This window comes from Eptatretus burgeri, chromosome 1, assembly GCF_056783735.1.
Source record: "Eptatretus burgeri isolate ZD-2024b chromosome 1, Ebu_testis_v1, whole genome shotgun sequence".
Taxonomy (NCBI): domain Eukaryota; kingdom Metazoa; phylum Chordata; class Myxini; order Myxiniformes; family Myxinidae; genus Eptatretus; species Eptatretus burgeri.
Genome location: NC_140961.1, coordinates 64,402,941 through 64,417,653, shown reverse-complemented (window position 1 = coordinate 64,417,653; position 14,713 = coordinate 64,402,941). Strand labels below are relative to the sequence as shown.

Sequence of the window (14,713 nt, the reverse complement as noted above, 5' to 3'; positions counted from 1 at the left end):
TTGGGGTGTGACTATGCCACTGATGCTATGCCCCTATACCAGTGGACTAGTATTCATTTCACCGACCTTGGAAGGATGACAGGCCGAGTCAACCCCACCTGGTGTTACTTCAGTGGCAAACAGGGCTCAAACTCAGGATCCTGAGATCCCAAGTCAGCCACCCTTACCACAAAGCGAACACCAGGCTTAGTTCTGCACCTCAAAGGGCTACTCTAATACATTCTTGAATTCAATTCATACTATGATAGCTTGTCTACGTGTGAATGCAAATAAAATGAAAGATAGGAAAAAATTATTGAGAAGTTCCATTATTTTCCGTGAGTGATGTCGACATCAATACCAGGTCCGTTTTTATTGCACATATGGATAACACATGAGAACTTAAGGCCCGGTCACACCTTGACGTTTTAGCCAACGTATGCCGATTTTTGAATTTTTTTTCTAAAACGCTGGCACACGTTGAATACGTTATGGGTAAGTTTTGATAACATTGAGAGCACGCTGAAAAACACTGCCATACGTCGTTGTACGTTGGCTTTAAACGTTGTGCTTTTCGGTTGTCCTCAAACTTTTTCATGCTTGAAATTTCACGACGTATGCCGGCGTATGACTCACACGTTCCGCTACGCTGGCCACAAGTTGTATGCACGGTCTGCGATCGTTGACAGACGTCAACACATGCTACTTGTAAGTTAATCATAAGTTGAGACACGCCGAGGTAATGTTTAGCGTACCCGAAACTTATTTCTAACCTATGATTAACGTGTTGTTGGCACGTTACGCGATCGTTGCCACACATAGAGACGTTACTTTTAAGTTACTCATAGGCTGAAAGACGTCGGTATAATGGATCGTCCTTGCGTCAGCGTCCACGGCCACGGCCAGGACACTTATTTGCAGCATTCTTCAAACTTTTCTTCGGCATGATGAGGATGTTTTCACTTCGATGTCTAGCTTGGCTATGATTCCAATTGTCCATCGGCAGCGTCTATTTAAAATAGTCGAGTTTGAGCGTTTTAACACGTTCAGAAGAAACGCTTCAAATTTCAAAACCCCAGTGTCAAAAAACAAAGGCGAGTGACAGCAATTTAAATCGTTCATTGTAAACAATGAAAATAGCTGAGTGGTACCGTTTAAAAGTCGTTGAGTGTAAAAAAATCCAATTGTTGAGCGCAAGCGTCTACTTTCAATAGTGGGGTTTGAGCGATTTAGCACGTTCAATAGAAACGATTAAAATTTCCAAACCCCAGCGTCAAAAAACAAAGGCGAGTGACAGCAATTTAAATCGTTCATTGTAAACAATGAAAATAGGTGAGTGGTACCGTTTAAAAGTCGTTGAGTGTAAAAAAAAATCCAATTGTTGAGCGCAAGCGTCTACTTTCAATAGTGGAGATGCAGCCATTTAAATCGTTGAGTGGCAGCCTATGAACCTACCCGTGGACACGCGGACGCAAGCAGGATCCATCATAACCCACACCCTCCCCCTCACACTCACCTACAACTGCCAACATGAACAAACTACTACTAATACTAATACTAATACTGATACTGCTGACATGGACATCGACTCAAAAAGGACTCGAAAACACTGTTGGGTTCCCCTTTTATGAGCAGCATTTTTATATACCAATTCCCAAAACCGCTGGGAACACGTCTTTATATGGCAGTTGTAACCTAGAAACATGTTCATTTATTTTTTTTTTGTCGACCGGAAGACGTCATTGGAATACGTCTACATACGTCGATGTGTGTTGGGACTACGTAAAGAATTGGTTCAAAGCACGTCAAACATAAGTTAGAAATAAGTTTCGCGTAAAAAAGACATTACCGCGACGTGTTTCGACTTATGAGTAGCTTATAAGTAGCGTTTGTGGACGTGTGTAAGCGTCCACATATCGTGTGTAAAACTTATCCCCATCGCATGCGGAACGTGTGTCATACGCCGAGTACGTCGTAAAATTTTGAACATGTTTAAAATTTCTTGACGTGCTCTACTTACTACGACGTATGATAGCGTACTTTAGCGTTGTACTCACGTATACCAAACTTACTCATACCGTATTTGACGTGCCCCAACGTTTTAGACACATTTTTCTTAGGTCGGCATACGCTGGCAAGATCGCCAAGGTGTGACCGCGATGTTGACACTTCCATTTCTACGGCAGTTATGATTCGAATCGTTGTGCGTCAGCCTTTTAATAGGCTACGTCACGACATCGTCGGCGATGCGTGCAACGCGCTATGCCGAAGTTAGACTATCGTTGGGCATCGGTTGTGTAGGCCGACAACAGGTCAGCATTCGTTGGTATAAGTTATCTATAACACAACGAAACGTTCTGTGTCCATTACTAATATGTTATGCATACGACCAACTCGTTATGAATACGTCCGAATCTTAAAAAAAAAACATCAAAAGTTCAACGTCAGCCAACGTTTTACATACATTTTAATACGTTGCCATCGCTGGCTAAAACGTCAAGGTGTGACCGGGCCTTTAATATGAAACAAGCTAGGATGCAAGCTTATATTTATACAATTTCATTTATATTACATATATATTGAAGATTTAGTCATTGATGTGGGTAAATGCTATGTTTTCAAGATTGTAGCAACACATCTGATCAAAGATTCTCCTTGCAGATATACATACATTGACAAAAGATATGGCACTGAGAAAATTGACACATAAGCTTCATGCAAATAAACTGAAAGGAACTAGAACAGTACTCAGTAGAGTGCATACCTCCGCCAGGCTGAACAGTGAACAGTTTACGTTTTGTATCTCACCGATAGGCCGGATCTGCATTAGATTCTGAACCAAAATCTAATCAGCTTGTTCTTGTCACCTAACTAATCCACCAAGATAGCTTGTCCACAACTTTTTGAAATACCATGCTATATATCGTTTTTGGCCCCATCTCTCAATGGTGAAGAATCACTTGTGGAATTTTTTTTAATTCTCGTATCCAGATCCAGATCTTCACCAAAATTGAATAAATTCATCCTTTTCAAACACCCAAACTATCAATAAAGTTTTGGCTGAATCCGTCCACAACCTTGTGAAATATCATGCGAAATATCGTTTTTGGCCCCATCACCGAGTGGTGAAGAATCACTTACGAATTAAAAAAACATATATTGTATCCGGATCTTCAACATCAAATCAATTCGTCGTTGTCACACACCCCACCTGTCTACCAGCTTTCGTCTGAATCCGTCCACATCTTTTTGAGATATCCTGCTCAAAGACAGACAGACAGACAAACAGATAGACAGGGGTGACTACATAACCTCCGCCCACCTTTGGTGCTGGAGGTAATTATTGTAATATGAAGCCAAAAGCACTTTCAATAGATTTCCACAAACTCTTAAGGATATTTTACAACACTTATTATAAAAGGAAAAAAAATCTGTCTTTACATATAATCAATAATGGCAGTGACCCCCTTTTGCCTTGAGAACTGCCTCAACTCCATTTGGGATTGATTTAATTTGGTAATGGATTACGTTTGAGTTAATCTTTTCCCAACAGCATTGTAATGCACTCCAGAGCATATTGTCAGACTGCTGCTCACCTACATTTTATCTTTCTCTCAAATGTATTCACCCTTTATTTATAGTTAAGACAAATAAAGTGTCGGTCAATAATCACCATATAATGGAGGGAAAGTATGTTGCATAATTATCTGAGCGATATAACCATGATGTATGAGAAGGGATATCAATAATGTGGGGGTGGTTGGAGAGTGGAGAGATATGGCTGAGGAGAGGGGAGGGCAGAAGCTTGGTACCATTGGACCTCACCCCCTCTTACGGGAAGAAAAGGAGAAAAGGAGAAGTATTATAGATGCACATAGGTAGTCCGCAAGTTTTTGTTTCACTCACATAACACGAGTTATTTTTATTTTCTGGAGTGATGGAAGCAGCAGTCTGTAGTCTATACACTGCCGTAAAAAAGGGATGTGTCAGAAGAACGTGTTGCACGCTTGGAACAACATCACGCAAGGGCAGGTACTCTGCTAGTACCTATAAAAAAGGAATTTACCTAGTCTGTCATTTTGACCAACTGAAGGTAAAGTGACCGGAATGAGTTTTGCAATTCCCGTTACCTGTCAGGAGTGGAATGTTGCTACCAAATTTCAGCCGGATTGGCCCAGCGGTTTTGCCAGAGAAGTCAAACAGAATAGGAGACGGACTGACGGACAGACGGTGCGTGGTGACAAAACCTGATCTGGAATTCCAATTCCAGATAAGCTAATTACTTAAAAGAATATGGATACATATCTTCAATATTATGACAAATTTGTGTTTGAAATCATGATTTCAGAAAGCTTGGCATTGATTTAAGTGAATTCATACTTTTGCACCCCACTGTATGTAGGATAAAATCAAATTTTTGAAGTTTAAGCTCCAAAATCAGATTTTTTTCCAAAAATTATCGTTTGGAGCATTTTATTTAAAAAAAAAACCATTAAACCAATAGTTTTCAATGTCAAACAATATCATTTTTTCTCAAATTTGATATCAATATCCAATTGTAATTTTTTTTTTGTTTCTTTATTAGAGATGTATTTTTCAGTTTCGACTGAGACATAGATGTAGTTGTGCCAATAAAGACTGTACTTGTGGGTTAATAAGCTGCACTATAAGTATCATCCTCATCAGCCTATTTTCAGTTCACAGCGGAACGCAAACCTTCCTCAACCAGAGTTGACGACTTAGACTCGAGTCGCAAAATTTTGTGACTTGCGACTTGGCTTGGACTTGACAAAATTGACTTGAAACTCCGACCTGGGACTTGGTGTCAGGGGAATTGCGACTAAAGTGTATGACTTCTTGACAAGAAGACAATATTTGGAAAATAATCGTTGAACAAACATTGGATTAAAACGGGGTTTAAATTAAATGGTAAATGATTTTCAGTCGTGGGTGTGCACTTGGCATTGATTTAATATCATTGGTCGCATTCTGCATTAAATTCATAAGCATGAGTCCTGCTTATGTGCATATATGTAGATTGATGAAGCGGTCAATGATGACATATACCGTGTACATGTACATGTGCAGCGCACCAGCGCTCGCAGCCACCAGGTTGCATACCATTCACCACTAAGTTTGAAGAGAGTGTCCAATTTCCAGACAGCACACCATGTCCAAGTGGCAAGCACGAGTTATACCAACATGGGAAACACAATTGTATTCAGACCATGAACATTTGTGCCGAGTCAAGGAAACCTGGCCCCTTCTGGGTAAACCCGTGCACCCGATAAAAATATTTTGTGATGATCAAAATATGTCAATTGACTTCGTGATTTCAACTTCATCAGTAATTGTAAATTATATCAAGACATCTTTATAAAAGGAAAACGTAAACAAGAACGACACTCTTCAACATCTCCAGATACGCCTCCGTCCATATTATTACATCACTCTAATACTTGTACCAAGTTTGATTTAAATCCCTGAACCCACATTGAAATTTTTAAATAAATTCTGGCTGCCAGACCATGCATCTGATCAGGTTGATATTTAAAAACATATATTCCCATCACTACTATTTCATAATTGTGACATTTCATGTCGCTTGATGAAGACGTTCAAGAGAAATAATTTAAGATTTTTGTTGAATCCAATATGGCTGCCAGACCATGTGACCTATTAATTAATTATTCGTTATCACACTGGTATCCCCAAGGATTGAGGAACATGTGGGTGAGGTTTCCCCTTGATCTGTCAAGCTATTCTGGAGAAGGAGTTTTCTAAAGGTTTATTCATCAAAAAAAAATCATAGCTGCCAAACCATGTGACTGATGACATCATAGGTGGAGAACTTTTTGTTCCTCATGGATAGGTGATCATACCTGTAAAGTTTTGCCTCAATCTGTTCAGTCATTTTGGCGAAGAAGATTTTTGAAGGCTTTTATGTTAAAAATGTGTATATGTATATATATATATATATATATATATATATATATATATATATATATATATATATATATATATATATATATATATCTGGCCAACAACATGACTGATGACGTCATTGATGTTTTTCCCCATAAAATGTAGTCCCAAGATGACCCTCAAAAATTTTCATACTGATCAGATAAAGCATTCGACATATGCAATTATGACATCATAAAAATTAAAAAAAACCACTTTCCCATGGGGAGTAATTGACATGTGCCAAGTTTCAATTTTTTCCATGGAGTGGATTTGGAGATAGAGGTCCAATGTTTTTCCTTTTTTCCAACATGGTTGTCACCACATGACCTTTGACATCATCATTAACATTTAAACATTCTAGATGAGTAGTCGCACCTTTGGTGAGATTTTTGTGTCAATCACATTTAAGCGATTGCAGAGAAAACAGAAAATTAGCACGGAAGGACGGACAACCAGAAAACACCATGCCTCCTCTGACTTCGTCATGGCATCTTAAAGTATGGCATCTTAAAAGACAAAAATTGAAGTTAATAAGTTAGAGTATATGTTTCATTTTAACAAACATAATAAATATACAAGTAAATTATTAAAATCTCCTTATCCGTTCCATACCTGCATGCACTTCTGGCCAATCACAAGGCCGGTTTGTACGCTGCACTTGTGGTGTTTTAATTTATTCATGATGGTGGAAAACGTTCCCAAAAATGGTTTCGTTCTGATATAAAAATTTTGAGAATTCGGCCATAAAAGGGCTTGGTTGAGTGGCACAAAAATTTGAGCTTACTGACCAGCCTCATGTACATAATATGGTAAATTAAGTACACTAGACATGAGAAGTAAATTTAACATAAATTTATTTTTGCCGTGAACAAATCCAAAAATGTCCACTGTATGAAGTTGACAAAGAAAAATTTGAGTTAAACAGCTTTTCAGAATGTACATTGCAATAAAGTAAGCCTAGTATTTTTAAATTCCTTGATAGCTTGGACTCTACTCGGTTTATAATTAAATGTAGGACTTGACAAGTTGAAGTAATACTCAGGTACTTGAGACTGGACTTGAGACTTGGGTCAAGTGACTTATTGACATCTCTGCCCTCAAATCACATTATAGGGTATTGGCATACTCCCCATGCTTGCCATTGGTGAGATTGGTGAGAACTAAAGGTATACCTCCACTCTACAGAAATATATTCCTCTCTATATTAACCTCAAGCTTCTTTTGAAACCAATCCATTTTCAGACTGAGAGGCATTGTGGTTTGAGAGTCTGCTCTGAATCTGGGAAGCTTATGGTTCAATTCTGACCGTGGCCGAGTCATACCAGAAAAATGTGCCGCTTCAGAATTTAGAGGATAGAGTACCAAACAAATCTATGAGGTGGCATCCCCTGGTGAGGGTTATTTCTCCATAAAAGTTCCCCATGACGTTTGAGAAAAAAAAACACCACAAGATGGCACCACTGGCACAAAGTGTGTTTTGGAAAGCAACTCTTCCTTCTCTCCCCAATGTCAATAGGTAGGTGTGTTTGTCTGATGTCTCTATCTGCATACGAGTGCATGATAACTCTTTCATGAGCCTTCGAAAAAGAATCTGTTCCATTTATGGCCTTTTTCTCACATTAATCTCATTCGCTTGGTGCTAATGGTGCAGCTAATTTTGTGCAGTGATTGATACACAAAATAAAATGATTGTGGAGGTGCATCACCAACTACTGTATGCCTTATCCTCTGAACCAATATATTTATTAATTTTTGCTTTCAGAGTCAAGGCTCGTGGAAGTGCAAGAACACAGAATGGATCAGGATGCATCAGAACAAAAGGAACAGCAGAAAGGGAATGGGGAAATGCCAACAGCAGGACTGAGGGAGAGAATTAAGAGAGATGGACAAACAAGAGATGCGTGGGCAAGGTCGAGGGGAAAAAGAGAATGCAAGGGGTGGATAAGATGGATACAGAAGCAGAATTTGCAGGGATTGAGGGGGGTGATGTTTAATGGCTGCAATAAAGATCATGGTTTTGGAGGGGGGATGATCTGAGATTGTAGTGAACATCTGTCTTGAACACCTGGAGAGAAGAATGAGATTGGAGAGAATGTGGAAGTTGGTTCTACAAGTGGGGTAAAAAGAGGAATGAATGAGTAGAGGTGAGCAGTGATCCTGGATTTTAGGAGTTTCACAAGAAGGGGGGTGGATGGTGGATCATGTGTGCCTAGCAGATACCTGAGGGGTTGGGGGGGGGGGCAAAGCATGAGAGGGCAGAGGGTGCAAGACCAGAAAGAAAACCAGAACTTTCTTTAGATATGCTTTTCTTTTGGGTGTAGTGTCGCCAGAGTTCAACTGCAGGGAGTTTGAGTGTATGAAAAGGCACTGTATTCAACATGCTTTACGGTTTCTTCTTACGATCAGCTCCCTCCATATATTGGCTGCATTCCACCCTTCTGAGATCAACTCCCATTGCATCCATATTCCTGGACTTCAAAGTTCTTTGCTATTTCTGTCATGTATTGGTGGAGTAAATTTAATTGTATTAATTTTAAAAACTTATTTTCCTGTCTGGTTTCCTTTATATTCTTGCTTTGATACCTTTATTTTAATGCTTGGATGTTGTCCTTCTTTCAATATTACTTGTTCTCAGTGAAACAGGAAGTTTTCTGTGCATGCCACTCAGTGGTATCAGTATGTGTTGGTTTAATACAATTGTACAGTCTGCTTTATTGTAAATGTTGATCATCCATGAATCTACAATCAAACACCAAACAATTATGCATGCCCAAAATGAATGCGAAGGACTTACCTTCGCTCGTTGTCATCAAGGTGTGAGAAGAGAACGTTCTTTGCAATTGCCTTGGACAGTGCTTGCATGGTCTTATAGTCCTTGGGAATAACCTGCATAAAAATTTAAAATCTTAAAAACAAGTTTTACTAAACCAGACAACTGTCTACGCATGTCTGAAACCAATAACTGTACCTGGTCACATTGCTTCACCAACTGCAGTAAACAAACTCTCAAACAGCCTTCAGATCCTTTAACTTATTGTGTCATTGTTGGATTGGAACTGGAGAATTTTGATGGTAAACAATTAAGAAGGTAAGCAATGAGACGCATAAACAGGAAAATAAGTTTTTGCAGAATCTGTAAAAGCAAGCAATGAAGGAAAAGCAAAATGGCCACAGGAAGCACATCACTGCCAGCAACATGGCTATTGAAGGCAGATTTTAAAATGCTTTCTAAAGGCTGATAATTGATAAAGGTGAGGTGAAGAGGCAGTGAAGAAGATGACTACAAAGGAAAAGGAAAAACAGGGCAACAATATGCAGCAAAAGCAATTTCTGGGAGGATTTGTTGCAGTTGGTCAGAGATTCACCTTTCGTACGTAAGAAGCAGCATCCTCCTCAGTGTAGACCTCAGCACTAACGGCACCACGCCGGGTCAGCCGCTGCACCACGGGATTGGGCGGGGGGGGTGATATCTCGTCCTCACGCGAGTCCGACTGAGATGATCCCGACTTGTGACGCTGCCGCGCCTCCTCCTGCCGCTCCCACCGGCCCACCCCCCCAGCGAAGACGTCGCCATCAAAATTAGGCGACACATTGACGCCATGTTTTGATTGTGGGTGCTAACCCTTCTCATTCCAAATTACACCCTTTCTTTTCCAAGCATAAAAGTCATGGATTAAATGTGATTCCCCCCCCCCTTTCACCCCTACCCCCTCGCCCCCGCCACCTCACATGTATCCCTTCACCATAACTCACGAAACATCTATTAACAATAACAAACAAGTCAGGAATTATCTTGAAACTCAATCATAAAGCACATTCATGTGATTAAAATAACCTGAGAAATGTTCAGCTAACACGTGTAACTGAAAGTGGGGTGGGTATCTTTTCTAATTGTGCTAAATGTTGGAAAAATGTGTGCGTTTCAACCTTTTCCAACATCCTAAGAACCCCAGTTTGTAAATTTGAAACCTCACGAACATCATTCTTGCACAACAATGCATGCATTGAAAGAAAAATGTATACATTACATGCTTGAAGATCAATTTTGTCATGTTTAGGGTAAGCAAACCTTCACAGTAGTAAAGTAACATGGTTAAGGTGTTCAGTTTGATGATAAATAGTCATCAGTTTTGGAATGCAGAAACCATATAAAAATGCACTTAGCCAATCACATTCCTTAACCGACTAAGCATAAACAGTTTGGGTATCAATATGAAATTGCTCAAGCTGACAATTGCACAAACTTGGGTGGGTAAACATCATCAGCACATCTCTCAATGGCTGACACAAATATTCGTTTCATTGCTACTTTTACATGCAATTACTGCCCCAACAGGATGGTGCACAAGTAACACATTCACTTTTAAGCTCTCTCGCCTGGGTTTGATTCCCAATGTGACTATAAGCTGTCATATTGCTGTTTGGCAGGAGCAGGGTGCTGCGACGCAAAGTTCGCTGGCCCTTGTGTTGACGTTAAGATGGGGACCGTCTGCAGCATTAGTTGGTGGACGTTAAAGATCTCATGGTGTCTCGTGGGCGAGTCATTGCTGGCATCCAGGCCAAATTCCAAAAAATTATTCTCCAATCGACAAGGGTGCACTGCATCAGTGCTACAGTCGTCCCTCCCAGAATTTATGCAAACGCAAAGGCATGTCATGTACAAGTGATGAATACGTCATGAAATGCAGGATCCCATTTATGGTTATTTATTTATGCAGGATCCCAAAATTTTAGTTGGTCAAGTAAAAATAATAAATAAATAAATAAAAACATTGACCACATAATGAATATCAATAACTGTTAACTGGAATGGCATTCGGCACATACCTCAGCCAAGCTGAACAGTTTACGTTTTGTATCCTATTGACAGGCTGGATCTGGATCCGGACTTGAACCAAAATTCAGTCGGCTTGTTATGGTCACCTCGCCAACTCATCCACAACTTTTTGAAATATCATGCTATATACATAGTTTTTGGTCCCATCGCTCAATGTTGAAGAATCGCTTGGAAGATTTTTTTTTTTTAAACTTCTCGGATCCAGATCTTCATCAAAATCAAATCACTTTGTCAAACACCCAACCTGTCCACCAAGTTTTATCCAAATTTCATCCGTAACTTTTTTTGAGATATCGTGCTGTACAGTACATCATTTTTTGACCTATCTCTCAATGATGAAGAATCACATTAAAAAACAATTCTAGTATCTGAAAATTCACCAATACCTAATCAGTTCATCCTTGTCACACAACTCGATCTGTCCACCAAATTTCTTCTGAATCCACCCACACCTTTTTGATATATCCTGCTCACAGATGAACAGACGAACAGACAGACAAACAGACAGGGGTGAAAACAACCTCTCCATCCACCCTCAGTGGTGGAGGTAAAAAAAAAATTGGGGATATTTCCTATTGATATCAATAATCATCATTACATATGCAGCCTGTGGTTGCTGGTTGCATCATTACTGGGAGCATGACTGTACTGCTGATGCGGTGCCCCGTTTCCAGTAAGCCGGTACTCATTTTTCCAACCTCAGAAGGATGACAGACTGAGTCAACAAACCTGGCATAACAAGGGTTTCTTTACCGGCACGACAAGGGCTTGCACTCAAGACCTAAAGATCTTTAGCCAGCCACCTTAACCATTAAGGCAACACCAGGCTTTATTGATATCAATAATCATCCTACTAGCTATACTATGAGAGAGATGTTTGTCTGTCTGTGTGTCACCATTACGGAACTTCATCAAACCTTGAGAGGTTCATCAGTGGGTGCCGGGGAGTGTTTTCGGCATTAAAAAATTTGTTTAATTCTGAAAAAGAAGATTTCCCTCCAGAAATTTTTAATACAGTGAGTACCCCCACCCCCACCCCACCAATCGCTCGGTAGTGCTGAAGTCTTAAAGGTGATATTAAACAATCCAGACTCCATTCCTTAGTGGACACAGTGAAGTGGTTTTAGATCCCCACAAAAAATTGAGTTCTTCATAATTCCAACATGATTAGAATAGCACTGGGCAACACTAGAATTAAATAAGGCAATTATTTGTGTATGTATGTATGTATGTCCGTTAAAAAAAAAGTTTTAAAATCACTGAAATAAACAGGGCTTGTCCAATCTCCACCAAATTTTGCATACGTCTTGGTAGTACCACAAGATAACCCCCCTCTCCATCCTCTTGAGATAAGGGGGTGGGGGGGGGGGAGACGACTTGCCAATGCTCTTACACAGAGCGGATGTTTCTAGTTACTCGATATACGAGGAAGTTGCCCGTGCTTGCACGGGATTCCAAACAGAGTCGAGAGGGCAGCGGCAAAAATACAGATGGTGTCTTCCGTCATCGAGCTGGCGAGCTGGGAGCAACAAGTCACATTTATTGCCACATCTGATGCAATGCAAATGCTCCAATGGCGGCGAGATGCTCCATTTGAAGCTGTTTGTTCAACATTTGTAGTTTTTTGATGCCAAGGGTCCGTAATAAAAATTGTTTTGTGTCAAAGCCAGTGACTGGTTGCAAATTAATAGTAGGATGATTATTCATCTGGTTTATAAACCCTGCCGGATTTACAAAATACAATCGAGAAAGTTGAAATAGGTAAATAGTATAGCCATGTATTATTAAATGACGACCTTTGAGTATGTGATATTTATTATTATTATAAATTATAATAATACCTTAGGTTGGCCTGATAGCATTCCCATCTGAAGTGATGGTTCCTGATATGAAGAACCCAGGTTCAAATCCCATGTCCCATATTAGTCTAGTCAAAAAAATGAGATATGTAGCTAAATAACATGTTTGAGGCATTTTTGAGGAAAAGTTGGCAACCAGTTTATCTTACCTAATTTGGGTGTGCTGAATTCAAATTTGCTGTCTGCCAAGCTGTATCTTGACCGCTTCACCCTCAAAATGACGAAATAAGCCACGCCCCTTTTTGCCGAATGCGAAATATAATTCTCCTTAAAAATGGCATCAAAACTATCATGTGTGGTATCAAATTAAAGCTAATGACATGTACATTGCAATCATACTGTCAATTAATTAGTTTTGTATGATCTTTGGTCAATGAAATGTCAAAAGGTCATGATTTGTGTGAAATATACAATCAAAATTATATATACATTTATGGTCCTGTAATGAAAAGGAGAGGAAAGTAAACTTCTACTTAAATTAAAAGTTGCTCAGGTTTTGATTTTAAAAAGGATTAATATGCATTTAATGTTGTTTGTAAGTGTGACCCATCTTGGTCTCTGAAAAAAAAATATAGCTTCTCCAGAGGGCGCTAAGTCATCATGTTGTGGCTTCAGGCTGTCTCTACTGCACACATCAGCACATGTAATTGGACAAAAGTTACTCCATTGTTATGTCAACAACCTTGTCAATTATACACTATTCTGGTAAGTTTTTTTTATATTTTGAGCACCAGTGTGATATTTTGTATGTAACAAGGCATCTGTGAATGTAATTATTTACATGATATTTCATGAATTTGAGTCCTTCCCTTGTATCACGTAATAAAATAACAGTTGCCCAAAACACCACACTTAGTTGAGATTTGTTGTGGTGTGTTTATAATTAACGACAAAATCCAATACCCAAATAATTATATCAGAGTGTATAATAATGTAAACAATAGTAGCTCTAGGATAAAAGATAGACTGGTTATGTCAAATTTTAAAAGTACAGAAGGCCTTATAAAACAAATGTGATGACATTTTTAATATCAGTTGTAATGGTTACGTCAAATAAAAAAAGTACGGAAGGCCTTAAGAGACAAATCTCACGACAGTTGAAATACCGGTCGTAATGGTTATGTCAACTTACAAATGTATAGAAGGCCTTATAAAACAATTCTCACAACATTTTAAATACCAAATATTAGAAACATTCTCAAACATGTTCAATTATTACATTTTCAGGGTTATCAAGAGCATGTGACGTGCCATGGAGCCCTTGCTAAGCCTCAAAAGAGAACGTCCAACTGAACTTACCCAATGCATCTTTTGCCAAGAAGATGCAAGCGAAAAACTACTTGCCGCCAAAGAACAAGGACTTTCTACTTTGAATAAATGCGTATGCCAAAGACAGAAACTTAGAGACCCCAAAAACAGAGCAGCCACAGATAGAATTGACTTTCCTAAACAATATCGCTTTACTTCAGTCAATTTGTAATTCATGTTGTTTTCATATTGTATCAATCTTGTGTAGCCTTTGGAACTTCTACTGTGACAAACAGCCCTGAATAATATCGTTTTGTAACTTTAAGGGACAAATTAACAAATCGTAGAGATACTATAAATCTAACTAGTTCCACGTCATCAAAATTAATGTCATATTTTTAACACCATCAAATTTGTTTTGCCCCACTTCCAATTTTATTACTGGAAGAGGGATTACTTTTTTATTACTGGAAGATCAACACTCTAACAAAACGAGTTAGATTTAAAGGACTTCATAAATCTTTTGATTTGTTCCCTAAATATTTGATTTGACCTAAATTATCCCAGATAATGCAATACATACTTCTTATCAATGAGTTGGCAATGTTGAAATCTTCCACTTTTGTATGATACCAAACATGATTATTATGTTTATCATTACCAAGAAGATAACCTATGGAAATTGGTGTGGCTTATAATGTGATATCAGGGGTCACCGGGTCAGGATACAGCTTGACAGAACTTTTTAAAATTCAGCATATAGGGTAATGTAATGTATCTACCATGTACACCAAAAAAATTGTCAGATTTCTTTTTTCATACT

General features: G+C 38.9%; 1 protein-coding gene across 3 annotated transcripts in view; it reads right to left on the bottom strand.

The window, feature by feature from the left end:
* The window catches only part of LOC147034610 (cAMP-dependent protein kinase type I-alpha regulatory subunit-like), a 230,587-nt gene that overhangs the window by 213,516 nt on the left and 2,358 nt on the right, over positions 1-14,713 (bottom strand). For 2 of the 3 annotated variants that reach the window (XM_085886182.1, XM_085886175.1), the window contains 2 exons: positions 9,312-9,476; positions 8,741-8,832 (listed from right to left, as the gene is read on the bottom strand). In XM_085886182.1, the coding sequence (XP_085742308.1) occupies positions 8,741-8,832; positions 9,312-9,476 (257 nt within the window). The remainder of the gene's footprint in view (positions 1-8,740; positions 8,833-9,311; positions 9,477-14,713) is intronic. The other variant, XM_085886192.1, reaches the window with a different exon arrangement.